At 36.5% G+C, this 12928-nt stretch overlaps 1 protein-coding gene and 1 pseudogene across 1 annotated transcript; one reads left to right on the top strand and one right to left on the bottom strand.

The window, feature by feature from the left end:
• Positions 1-1971: 1971 nt before the first annotated feature.
• On the top strand, positions 1972-3672 carry OR5AU1 (olfactory receptor family 5 subfamily AU member 1). Its single transcript, XM_039869848.1, has one exon. The coding sequence runs from the start codon at positions 2479-2481 to the stop codon at positions 3412-3414; it is 936 nt and encodes a 311-aa protein (XP_039725782.1). The 5' UTR covers positions 1972-2478; the 3' UTR covers positions 3415-3672.
• Positions 3673-7004: 3332 nt separating this feature from the next.
• The window catches only part of LOC120608092 (mitotic spindle assembly checkpoint protein MAD2A-like), a 6671-nt pseudogene continuing 747 nt past the window's right edge, over positions 7005-12928 (bottom strand).

The raw sequence follows: 12928 nt of genomic DNA, 5'->3' as shown, positions 1-12928 counted from the left end.
CAAGGAGCTACTCTTACTCCTAGACACTCCACTCCCCAATCCATTTTCATATGAGACTACCCTTAAGTTTTCTTCCAAGTTTGTATTCACAGGTACAAACTGCAGCCAACAGAAATAGTAGTTATTCCAGCATGTTTTGAAAAACTGTGAGAAATGTTAGTTTCTCTACAATTCCTTGCTTGACTAACTCTCTAATCCTAAATAATTTTGAATTTTGTACAGAACGGAGAATAGGGATGAGAGAGGAAAGGAGAGGAGAAGGGAAAGATTGGATTGAAAGCAAGTAATAAATCTGGAGGCTCTGATCAGCTATCCACTGTATTACCCACCACCCTATCCTATCTCATCTTCACCTCTTCACCTCATCTTCACTATCTTAAGCATTGGCCCCATTTCTTCTTTTCTCTGCTTCTGTCCATTCCTTTAATCAGAGAGATACTTGCAGACCCATTCATTGCCTACATTGAAACAGCCTGTTGAGGAAAGAAGATGTGAAACTGGATCTCAAGAAGTTCTACTCCACTCTTAACCGTTTCTCAACTTCCTTGAAGTTTCTGTAAGTTATTCCATACTGGGATTTTTATAGCCATTTCTCTGAAGTCCTTGTAATTTGCCTGGAAGCTGAGTTGGCTTTTGACACCATTGGGGCCAATTTGTAACCCAAATCTAGAGCTGTCCACATCCCTGCAATAATGGGGTTTATTATAAGCCAAGCAGCTGTCAGGTTACGAATAGCTGAATGGTACATCTCAGGGTCAGCAAATAAATCACGAACTTATGCTCCGTGCGCTCTAAAAGGAGTTACCAATGCCCTGTGTTCCAATTTACACTCATGTTTATGTTACCTCTCTGGGCATTAGAAGGCTTTTTTCTTGCCATTCAGTGTTCTAGCAATGGCCACAGTGCCTTCATTACCTACTTGACAGCTAAATTTGGTTATCCATACGTACAATCTTCTCTTGACCTGGCAGTTTGCTGATTCTGGAAACTCTGCCAGTGGGATAAGCTAGCACCTTTGTCTCTTCGATATAGCTTTCTTCTCTGGAATCCACCTAACATTTTTCACAGCTGTGTGATTCATTTACTCTCATCAGGGCAAGAGGAAGGGGCTCACTTTTGCCCTTTTCCATTCTACCTCAGTCACATCTGCTGACTTCAAAGTCTTCACAACTGAGGGTCCTCACCAAAGAGCACAGTGTACTTCAGGGGTCCCCAAACCCCAGGGCCGCAGACCAGTACTGGTCAGTGGGCTGTTAGGAGCCCAGCCACACAGCAGGAGGTGCGGCTCCAGAACCCAGGGGTAATTCAGAAACTTGGGTGGCAGAGCGTCAAACGGAACAGAGGGACGTATGGTGCTTAGGTGATGCAGCCATGACCTTGTTCATTTCCTGAAGAGGCATTTTTACAAATCCCCAGTCCAGGGGCAGGGCTATTTTTCCCCTCTGGCCCCAGTGGCCCTTGAGTCCAGAATGATTCCATTCATTGGAAATGACCAGTATTTTTGTGAAGAAACGGAGGGCTCTTGCACCTTGGCTGATGCTCTTGAGTGCAAGGTCTGTTTGCTCTTTACAGCCCTACTCCATCCCCATCTCTCCATATACCCAGCCTTGAACCTACAGTAGTGCTGGATTTGCGCCAAGTTCACAGAGCAATTTTATTGCTGAGACAATGAACTACCTTCAACTCCTCCAGAATATTCAGGATCCTTTGAAGGCCCATTTAGTCACTCTTGCTTAGTACATGTCTCTGTATTGTTTGATGATACATTGCTTCCGAATCTTGTTGTTGTTTCATTTTATTGATCATGTTTAGTCTATCTCTCCAACAAGAATAATCAAAGTTGATATTCTCTGAAATTTCTCAGTGTGCCAGGCTTTGTTCAAGTGCTTTAAATAGATTAACTCGTTAAATTTTTACAGTCTTTTGAGATAAATACTCTTATCCCTATTTTACAGATGAGAAAACTGAAAGTCAGAAAGATCAAGTACCATTCCCAAGGTTTCACAAGTTAGTGGTGAGATCCCATCTTGGAACCTTGACAGTCTGATATCAGAGCCTGTGTGCTTAAACACGTAATATACTGTCTCTAGAATATAAACTTTCTGTGGTCAGACACTCTTGAATTCCTGACGGGGAAGACACAGCTAAGCCTATGGAAGACTGTCAATATATATTTGGCAAGTAACTATTTCATTATTTAGAATCATTTAACATCCTCGAGAAACCAAATTGTATATGTTTCTTTATGTTTCTTTTATATTTTTCCATTGCTGCTCAAGTAATGCTTCCTAACTAACCAATCAGCCAAGTAGAGAAGACTTCTCTATGACAGAGTTCCATCCACAAAGCCAGACTTCCTCAGCCAGACCAATCTTCGGAAGGCTGTTCTCAGGGCAAAACTAAACCCCGTGAGAGCCCCCAGGTGTTTCACTTCATTTCCTGTTGCCCCTCTTTCCACACTCAGAGCACTGGAGAAATATGGAAGGGGCAAACCTGAGCCAAGGGACTGAATTTGAGCTCTTGGGCCTCACCAGCGAGCCTCAGCTCCAGATACTGCTTTTTGTGGTGTTCTTGGGCATGTACGCCATCATCCTGTTGGGGAATCTGATCATGTTCCTTCTGATCCACGTGAGTGTCACTCTGCACACACCCATGTACACCCTCCTGAAGAGCCTCTCCTTCTTGGATTTCTGCTACTCCTCCACGGTTGTCCCCCAGACACTGGTGAACTTCTTAGCCAAGAGGAAGGTGATCTCTTATCTTGGCTGCATGGCCCAGATGTTCTTCTATGCAGGTTTTGCCACTAGTGAGTGCTATCTCATTGCTGCCATGGCCTATGACCGCTATGCTGCTATCTGTAACCCCCTGCTCTATGCTGTGACCATGTCTCCTAAGGTCTGTCTCTCTCTGATTGTGGTGTCCTACAGTGTAGGATTCCTCAATTCTCTTATCCACACAAGCTGTATCTTCAGTCTGAAATTCTGTGGTGCTCACGTAGTCACTCACTTCTTCTGTGATGGACCGCCTATCTTGTCTCTGTCTTGTGTGGACACCTCACTGTGTGAGATCCTACTCTTCATTTTTGCTGGTTTCAACCTTTCAAGCTGCACCCTCATCATCTTGATCTCCTATCTCTTAATTCTCGTCACCATACTGAGGATGAACTCAGCCCAGGGCCGGTTCAAGGCCTTTTCCACCTGTGCTTCCCACCTCACTGTCGTGTGCCTCTTCTATGGCACAACACTGTTTACGTACCTGCGGCCCAGGTCCAGCTACTCCCTGGCTCAAGACCGCAGGGTTGCTGTGATCTACACGGTGGCGATCCCAGTGCTGAACCCCCTTATCTACTCTTTGAGAAACAAGGATGTGAAGGAAGCTTTAAGAAAGGTTTGGGGCAGGAGAATAATGGAATGATCTTCTCAACTCAGTACCACATATCTTAGGAAGCCAAGGGAAATTTACCTTCTGTGGCGCTAACTTGAGCACATTCCCATGCTCGCCCGGTGAACAGGCATGCTCTCTGGTCTGCAGGCACCTCTGCACCAACCTGCCAACCTGCCATAGAAAGAGTTGATGGCATCGTGGAGACTAGAAAGAAGTGAGAAGGGAGTGTCTGCTTGTTATGTAATTGGACCCATTGGCAAGATTTAGTCATGCCTTTGTTCAGATGCTCATTTCTATCTCCATGTTTGTGAATATTTTGTTCTATTATTAGAAACTGACATTTATATTCTTTATAATAAAGTTCTCCCCTTAACTAAATTGAAAACCTCAACTGCTTGGGGAAATCTTCCCCATTCTTTACAATCTCTTCTTTGTAAAAACTGACTCGTTGGCTTAAAAAAAAAATTTCTTTGATTGTTTATTTGAATGATACTATAAAAACAACTTCAAAAATTCACATGATGTTTTATTGTCTTTGTTGACTTTTTCCCTGGCCAAATAACCACTTGGTCACTTTCAAACTGGATAAACTTGGGCAAATACTTAACTTTTCTGAGTCACAGATGTCTCATCTTTTAACTGGTGTGAGTTTTCAATTAAGTACTCAGTTAGATATTGTAGGTAAATTCCTCTGTATGTAGTAGTCATTTGTAAGTCATTCAAGCCTTTTCTTTTATTCCAGCACCCCCGAGTTCTCTCACAAAGTGAGAGAGAGGAGGACATATTCTACCTTTCCCAAAGACTTGCTGTTCCTGCTAGTGTTCTCTTCTTGGTAATTCGTAAGTTGAGATTGAATTAAATTAAACATTTTTAAGTAAGAAGAATCACATAGAGGGAACTCGATCAAGCATGATACTCCTGGACTCTCTATCCTCATTGATAAACTTGAGGAAAATGAACCAGGCATGCTCGGCTAGTCCCCTCACAAGGAAAGACCTGCCCCAGCTCAGTGCATCCATGACTGGGTCAGCAAAGTCTGCCTAACTCTGGAGTTTGGTGTCATAAAGACCATTTTCCCACAAATACAATTCATATGCTCTAATCTAGCCTTTAATAGTAGCACAGTCGATATTTTTTTCTCTCCATCTGATTGTTTTGCCCTTTTCCTAAATTGTTCAGAATCAGGATGGAAAAGAATGGCGCTATATAGCAACACACCCACACAAAGATACCGATATTAAACTTAGTGCTGAATTTTAATGGAAATTTCTCCTTTTATTACAGAGTTTACTGTTAGCCTTTAATAATTAGTGTTATTCATATTTAAGTATAGTGATTTCTCTTTTGGTACTGATTAGAGATTATAGCTGATAAGGATGTGGACTCTAGAGCAATACTACCTTGATTCAAATCCTAGCTCTATTATTTCCTGTATGTGTGATGTTATATAACCTCTCTGATTTTCAGTTTTCTCTTTTGTAGAATAGGGATAATATTAATGATAGCAATACAGTTGTTGCTAGGAGAATTAAGTAAGTTAAGGCAAGCAAAAACACTTAGAACAAATGCCTGGCACATAGCAAGCACTTAATAAACATTAGCTGTTATTATTGGAAATGGCTGCTGACTCTATCAAATGTCTTTTCAATAACTCTTGATATAATCATGTGATCTTCTTTATAATGTTCCCATGGTAAATTGAAGACATAGGTTTCCTAATGTTAAATGATTTTTGTTTCCTGGAATCCTATCTGGTCATGAAATGATTTTTCTTTTAATAGACCATTGGATTTGATTTGTAAAGACTTTATTTAGAGCCTTGGCATCTATATTCAAAGATAAAATTGGCCTGTGATCTTTTTGTATTATTTTTATTGTGTTTTAATATTAAGGGTTTTATAGAATGTATTTAAGTTCTTTCTTCTTTTTCTATAGAGTAGAATAATTTAAATAAAATAGAAATATGTCCTTTTAAAATGCTATAAAGCCATCTGACACTGATATTTTTTTAAAAGGTAGCTCTTTAATTACCTTTCCAAGTTCTTGTATGATTTTTGGTTTCATTTTAGTTTTTTTCCCCTGCTTATTAAGTCAATTTAATCCTTTGTATTTTGCTTAAAATTATTTTCTCCCTCTAGATTTGCAAATTTATTGCCATGAGTCACACATAATACTCTCTTATAATTTTTGTATTTGTTCTCTAGGTCAGCACCATCTGCACTGGGACCCCTCTAGGCCTCTCCAAATAGTTCATTCCATTTTTAGGGCAATGTAAAAAAAAGTATCCTCTTGCATAAAATGAGGGAGATAGATTAAGTGGTTTGTAAGGGTCTTCTGGACTCTAACATTTTCTGAGATGAGCATTTGAAGAAAGGCAGTGTTGAGGAATGATTTAACACGTATGCTAAAGCGCTAGACTGCCTAGATTCCAGTCCCTGCTCTGTCACTCACTGGCCATGTAACTTTTTTTTACCTCTCTGTGCTATAGCTTTTTTTCATCTGTGAAATAGAGATAACAATAAAACCTTTCTCAGGTATGGAACTGTTGTGAAAATTAAATGACATAATATCTAAAACAGTACCTGACACACAGTAACTCTTTTGTATTAGCTACTTTTATTTCTTTTGTTTATATCTGTGGTTCTAATTGCCTTGTACATTCTTCATAATTTTGTTTTGTTTTCCTTAGTAATGCTTGACAGAGGACTTTATCATCTTTTTAAAATTTTCAAATTTGTGGGTTTTCTTATTTCTATAATGTATCAGTTTCCCATTTTAAAACATTTATAATTTTTTTAAACTTATGAATCGTTTATTTCTGAAGTTTTCCATTTAATGTTTTTAGACCATTGGTAACTGAAACTGCTGAAAGCCAAACCAGATAAGTGGGGGACTACTGTACTGAATCCATGCTAACTACTATTTAACTGTATTAACACTACACCAATGTAAAAATATTTTAAGACAAATTTAAAACACATGCGTTTAACTTTATTTATCATTGTTATCTAAAGCTTGATTTTATAAAACATAAAAGGACATTTTTAAGAGTTCTATGTTACAGGAATTTAAACAGTAGAAATATTGATAGCTTAGTAGGTTTGTTATATAAATTAAAATCAAATAATTGGAAATTTTTTCAATATGGAAATTATACAAATGAAATAAATGGCAAAAAGACTAAACAGCAGTACTTCATTATTTATGGATTATCATTTTCTGACCTAAACAAAGATTCTGAATATTTAGACTTCTTTTGCTGTGTTTTATATTTAAATGTTTCCCTACCTATATTCTGAGTCAAGCTACTGGACCAAATAGTCTGATTTAGGAAGGCATTTAGCTTTAGAGTGAAAGTTTTTCAGTCTATAGCCACCACCTTCAAAGGAATTGACATTGCAGTGCTGATGTAATCTTCCGATTCCTTTGTGAACAGTGTGCAATAAATTATGTCAATCCTATGGAAGCCAAACAGGTACCAAAAAATGGAACAGTTATGCGCAGTTCAGTAAAGTATAACGTTGTTTTCCCCATCTAAAAATTAACCAACGAAATAAAATGTATCAATTATAGTTGACTTGGTTTCAGGAAAACCACATTTGAGAATTACATTATTGTTCTCATCTCTTCGAGTCACTGACAGGGATTTTGTAAGCCACCATGTTATTTATTTTGTGGTTTATAGTAGTGAATGAATGAAGACGGATTTCCTCAAAACTGGTAATGAACTGTGGTCTCAACTCTCCAATTTTTCAAGTGTAACCAAATCTTTGTATAAATCAGTAGATCGAATGAACAAGAAACTTACAACAGTGGCAGAAATATCACTGTGGTTGTGTTCTCTCTGATCACAGGAAGGATTTCATCTTGGATAGCTTCTTGAGACTTCTCTCTGGGTGTACTTTCTCTTTGGCAGTCTTGTCACACTCAATATCAAACTGGAATCTCTCAAGGACCTCACCACTTTCAATATTTGAGACGACTCCCTCCAGTTTTCTGAACTGAACAATTAATTGTATAAGCAATCTTTTAGTAGTTCCACCACATTATTTAGTTATTTTATGAACTCAGGATCAGTAGTTACAAGCAAGGTGAGTTCATGTTTCTGCACGTGAGTACCGGTTTCAGATGGTTATATGCCACACTGATAAAGAACGCTGTTGATGCCAAATGAGAAGAACTCAACAAGGATCTTGGCGTTCCCGCGCAGGTTGGTCCCTTGCTGCTCGAGAGAGCTGTAGCGCCACGGCCAGGAACCAAACGGGAAGGGGCGCGCACCACTCACTCGCGACGACAGCGGGAGCTCCAGAACTGCCTGCCACAGGTTTCAGAAGTAACCAGGCAGCACCAGTTTCTCATTTTATTAATTTCAGACTTTCTTTATTGATTCCTTCTTTCTCAAGTTGCTATTAAATACTGAAAATCTACAAAAGAATATTTTTAACGTATTTCTGTCTGTTATATATTTTAAAAAATATAACTTATTTTCTTTATTAGGTTTTTTAAGTTCCGTGAAAAACCTTCTTGGAATTTTGATTGGAATTATACTGAATGCATATATAAGTTTGGGAGAGTTCAAATCTTTATGATATGTCTGGGAAGCTGTTTCCACTTTTTCCTTCTAAAATCCTCATTCTTTCATCCTCAAAGTCCTTTTGGAACTTTGGCCAGCCTTTGTTGTCTGTCTTAGCCTAAGTGGTCACTTTGGAATTTGTATTATTATCTGAGCTGACAGGTTTTTTTTGTTTTGTTTTTTAAGGAAAATAAATACTTAAAATAGTGCACTAAATTGGTTATGACTTTTGTCAACCTTTGCTTTTGGTTCTTGTAAAATTCCCTCATGCTTAGAGCCTATATAGAAAAATTTCATACTCAATGTGAGAATCCTAATGACAGTGTCTGTGGTATGGCTCTCTAGCAGACTCAAAACTTGCAATTGATTGGGAACACTCGCCTCACCTGGATGACCATTTCCACCTAATATACCTGGAAACTTGCCTCCAGGTTAGCTTCGACTTGGTATCTATTCTGCTTTCTGGAGTCACAGAGGTCTTTATACATGGCGATCACTTTCATTTCCCCAAGCGTTCTCTTTAGGCTAAACAATCATTAGATCAGTGTTTTTCAATGTGTGATTGTTGGATCTTTTGCTTCAGAATCAACTTAACACCTTTAAAAGAGAGAGAAAATTCCTGAGTTCCATCCCCTAAAAAATGAGTCTGTGTCTCTCAGGGTGGAGCCCCAGAATTTGCACTTTTAATTAGTTTACCAGGGGATTCCCTGGTATGCACACTTATGTTTTTGGACCATTGCACTAAACTCAAAGAGTCAAGGGACCATGTCACTCTTGTCCATCACTATAATCCTCACACTTGGAATGTAGAGTTTAATAATTCTTGAATGAATGAATGAATGAATGAACTCTGGAAATCAGTTTTGATTATTCCTTTAGAAATCATGTCCCTTTTATCTTAGGGCAGTAGTGCTCAAATCTTTTAGTTTCAGGAAGTTGCCTTAGAAAATCCTAAAAAACATAAGACTATACAAACACATTTTCTATTACACAAGACCATATAAACACATCAGCCATTAAAGTGATGATATCATCATACTTCTTACAGCCTCTGGAAAACTCCTCTGTGTATTCATCAGAGAATGAGAAAGAAAAAGGGGGGATAAATCTTATCATTATGAAAATAGTTTTGACCTTCCAAACTTCCTGAAAGGACTACCCTTTGTGAACCACCACTCAAGGGGCTGTTTTGGCCACAGAGGTGGCATGCCGTAGTGGTTAAGTGCATGAACTCTAGAGTAAGAGCTCCAGGATATGAACCGGCTCTTTCACCTACTAGCTGTGTGATATTAATGTGCGACATTACTTAACCTTCCTGTGCTTCATTTCCCTTATCTGTAGCACAGGGATAAGAGTGCCTGCTTTTTAGGAATGTGCGAGGGCTCCCTTTTCTCCATATCTTCTCCAACATTTGTTATTTCTTGTCTTATTGATAATAAGACATTCTAACAGGTGTGAGGCGGTATCTCATTGTGGTTTTGATTTGTATTTCCCTTATAATTATATGTCATATATCTGTTGGCCCTTTTTTATGAAAACAAGCCACATTTGCAGCCCATCTATCCTGCAGGCCATGGCCAGCTATAGTCAGAGGTCACAGGTTTGGACAACGGTTTTCTAATTCCTTCTCTGAATTTTTAAAAACTTCCTTGGCACTGTTTGTTACAATCTATTACAAAATCAACTTCTAGTCTGTACCTCTTAATATGATTTTGTTGCATCCTCATTTTCTTTTCTTTGCTTGCCTTTCCCTTTTTGAAATGTACTTCTCCCGTACAGTATATCTTTGACTCAGTTATCTATGCAAGAGATTTTTTTCTTTCTCTCAAAATATCCTCTTCCTCCTTCATTTTAATAGTTTCCAGATTCTCTCTCTTTTTTTTTTTTTATGAGGCACAGCTCTTTTGATTTATTAATTTGCTTTTTGCCATGCGTCTTATCCTTGTTATAATGCCCACACACTCCTACCTGTCTCCTTGCCTCCATCAGCCACCACCAGCACCCTACCTCCCAGTTTCTAGATTTTTCGATGTTATTTACTTTTAAAACTCTATCTTCCAATTTTTCCTCAACTAAAGATTTCATTTTACAAGTGAGAAGAGTTTTGGGCTCAATATAAGGAAAACCTTTAAAAAGTATTTAAAACCCAGATTAGAAAGTTAATATGTAGTTAATATATAGAGAGAGGAATTTTGAAAAAATGTACTTTTTAAAAAATAAATAAAATTCAGCTATAATCACCCCACTGAAATATAATATGTTGGCATATATGCTTCTAGTAGGTTTTGTTTCCTTTGCCATAGATGTATGTTTACAATGAAACTAGGATCATTCAAATATACTGTTTTGGTTTAATAATATACAAATATATGATGAATAATCTTTTATTTCATTAAATATTGTTCTACAGCATGTTTTAAAAAGGACTCAAGTAATCCAGGATTATTGCAGTATAATTAGGACATTAGTCCTTAATGACCACCCATTGATAACCAGAATAATTTGATATGTATCCTTCTACACCTTTTTCTAAGCTTACGTTTCTAGAAAAGAAACAAAATCAAGTATACCTATTATTTTGTAATGTGCTTTTAAAAATTGTGATAAAATTCACATAATGTAAAATTCTAACCATGTTAACTATTTTAAAGTTTATAATTTGGTGACATTTAGTATGTTCACGATGGTGTACAACCATCACCACACATTCTAGAACATTTTCAGCATTGCAAAAGGAAACAGCATAGCCATTAAAGCAGTCACTCCCTATTCTTTCCTTCCCCTGGCCCCTGGTAACCACTAACATGCTTTCTGTTTCTATGGACTTGCCTATTCTGAATATTTCAGATAAATGGAATCATACAACATGTGGCCTTTTGTGTCTGGCTTCTTTCACCTAAGTGAAAGGGTTCATCCATGTTGAAGCATGGTAGAATAAGAAATATTCCGTCATATTGATATATACCATATTTTGTTTATCCATTCATTTGTTGATGGGCATTGGAGTTGCTTTCACCTTTTGGCAACTGTGAATTAGTGCTGCTACGAACATTAATTTGCAATTTTTTTGTTTGAACATCTATTTGTTATATACCTATGAATGAGAATGCTGGATCAGATGGTATTTCTATGTTTAGCCTATTGAGGAAACTCCAAGTTTCAAACTCCAGTGGCATTTTACATTCCTTCCAGCAACACATGAGAGTTCCAATTTTTCCGAATCCTTGCAAACACTTATTATTTTCTGTTTGTTGTTGTTTTTATAGCTGTCCTAGTAGGTAATGGTATGTGGTATCTCATTGTGTTTTCAAATTGCATTTCCCTAATGACTAATGATGCTCAACATCATTTTCATGTGCTTATTGGTCATTTGTAAATCTTCTTTGGGGAAATGTCAATTCAAGTGTTTTGCCCATTTTCAGTTGGATATAATGTGCTTTTTTTTACTTAGAAATATACCATGGACATCTTTTACTCTATCATTTTTAAGCCAGTGTAATGTAGTATGATATTTCATTTTCTAGGTTTATTATACTTTAAAAATCAGTTACATTACTGTTATTTAGACTGTTTGCACTTTTAAACTTTTTAAGTTAATGCTGTAATAAACATTTTAATAGGTAACTCCTTACACATATCCAAGAGTATTCCTGAGAAAAATTCTTTGAAGCAGAATTGCTGAGCCAATTCTTAACTTGTTGATACAAATGATAAATTGCTTTCCATTATGGTTGTACCAATTTAAAGTTATATTAGAGGTATTGGAATGTTACTATTTCTTTGAATACTCATCAACCATGGGTTTTATGCATTTAAAAACATTAATAATGTGATTGGCACATAATGACATCTTTTCATTTTAAATTGCATTTACTTAATTACTATAAATAATCTTTCATAGGTTTATTAGCCATTTAAATTTCTTTCTTTCTGGCAAATTGGTTGTTTTATCTTTATCAATCTTTCCACCTTTTTTAAATATTAATACTAACAATCTTTTAGCTCTATATTGCTCTCTGTCATCCTTAACTTTTCATCTGAACTTTACCTTTATTTGTTGTGATTTTTTATGGATAGAAAGTTTTAATTTTTCAATGTAAAATAAAACTTTTTTTTTTTACTTATACTTAGAAAGATCTCATCTGCCCCAGATTATATAAATATTTGCCTAATTTCTTCTCATATTTTTATGGTTTTGATTTTTTTCCATTTAAGTCTTTAATTATGGAGAATTAATTTCGGTGTTTGATGTATGTTAGAAGTTTAACTTAATTTATTTGCAAATAGTTATATAGTTGTTCCAACATCATTTATAGAAAAAAAAAATCAACATATGCAATGGAATATTACTCAGTCATAAAAAAGAATGAAATCTTGCCATTTGTGACAACATGGATGGACCTGCAAGGTATTATGCTAAGTGAAATAAGTCAAACTGAGAAAAGCAAATACTGTATAATCTTATTTATATGTGAAATCTAAAGAACAAAATAAACAAACAAAACAGAAACAGACTCAGATACAGAGAACAAACTTATGGTTGCCGGATAGAAAGGGGGTTGGGGAGCTGGGTGAAATATTTGAAGAAATTATGAAGTATAAATTGGTAGTTACAAAATAGTTAAGGGGACATAAGGTACAGCATAGAATACAGCAAATAATATTGTAATGATTATGCATAGTGCCAGATAGGTACTAGATTTATCAGGGAGGTTACTTCATAAGTTATCTAAATGTCTTATCACTATGCTATACACCTGAAACTAATATAAAATAATATTAAATGTCAACCACAATTGAAAAAAATAGTCACAAGGATATAAAGTACAGTGTAGGAAATATAGTCAATAATATTATAATAACTGTGTATAGTGTCAAATGGGTGTATTGGACTTATCCAGGCGATCACTTTGTAAGTGATAAAAAAGTCTAATCACTACGTTGTACACCTCGAACAAATATAATTTTGTA

This window comes from Pteropus medius, unplaced genomic scaffold (assembly GCF_902729225.1).
Source record: "Pteropus medius unplaced genomic scaffold, Ma_sr-lr_union100, whole genome shotgun sequence".
NCBI classification, from domain to species: domain Eukaryota; kingdom Metazoa; phylum Chordata; class Mammalia; order Chiroptera; family Pteropodidae; genus Pteropus; species Pteropus medius.
This window is presented reverse-complemented; position numbering and strand designations above follow the sequence as displayed.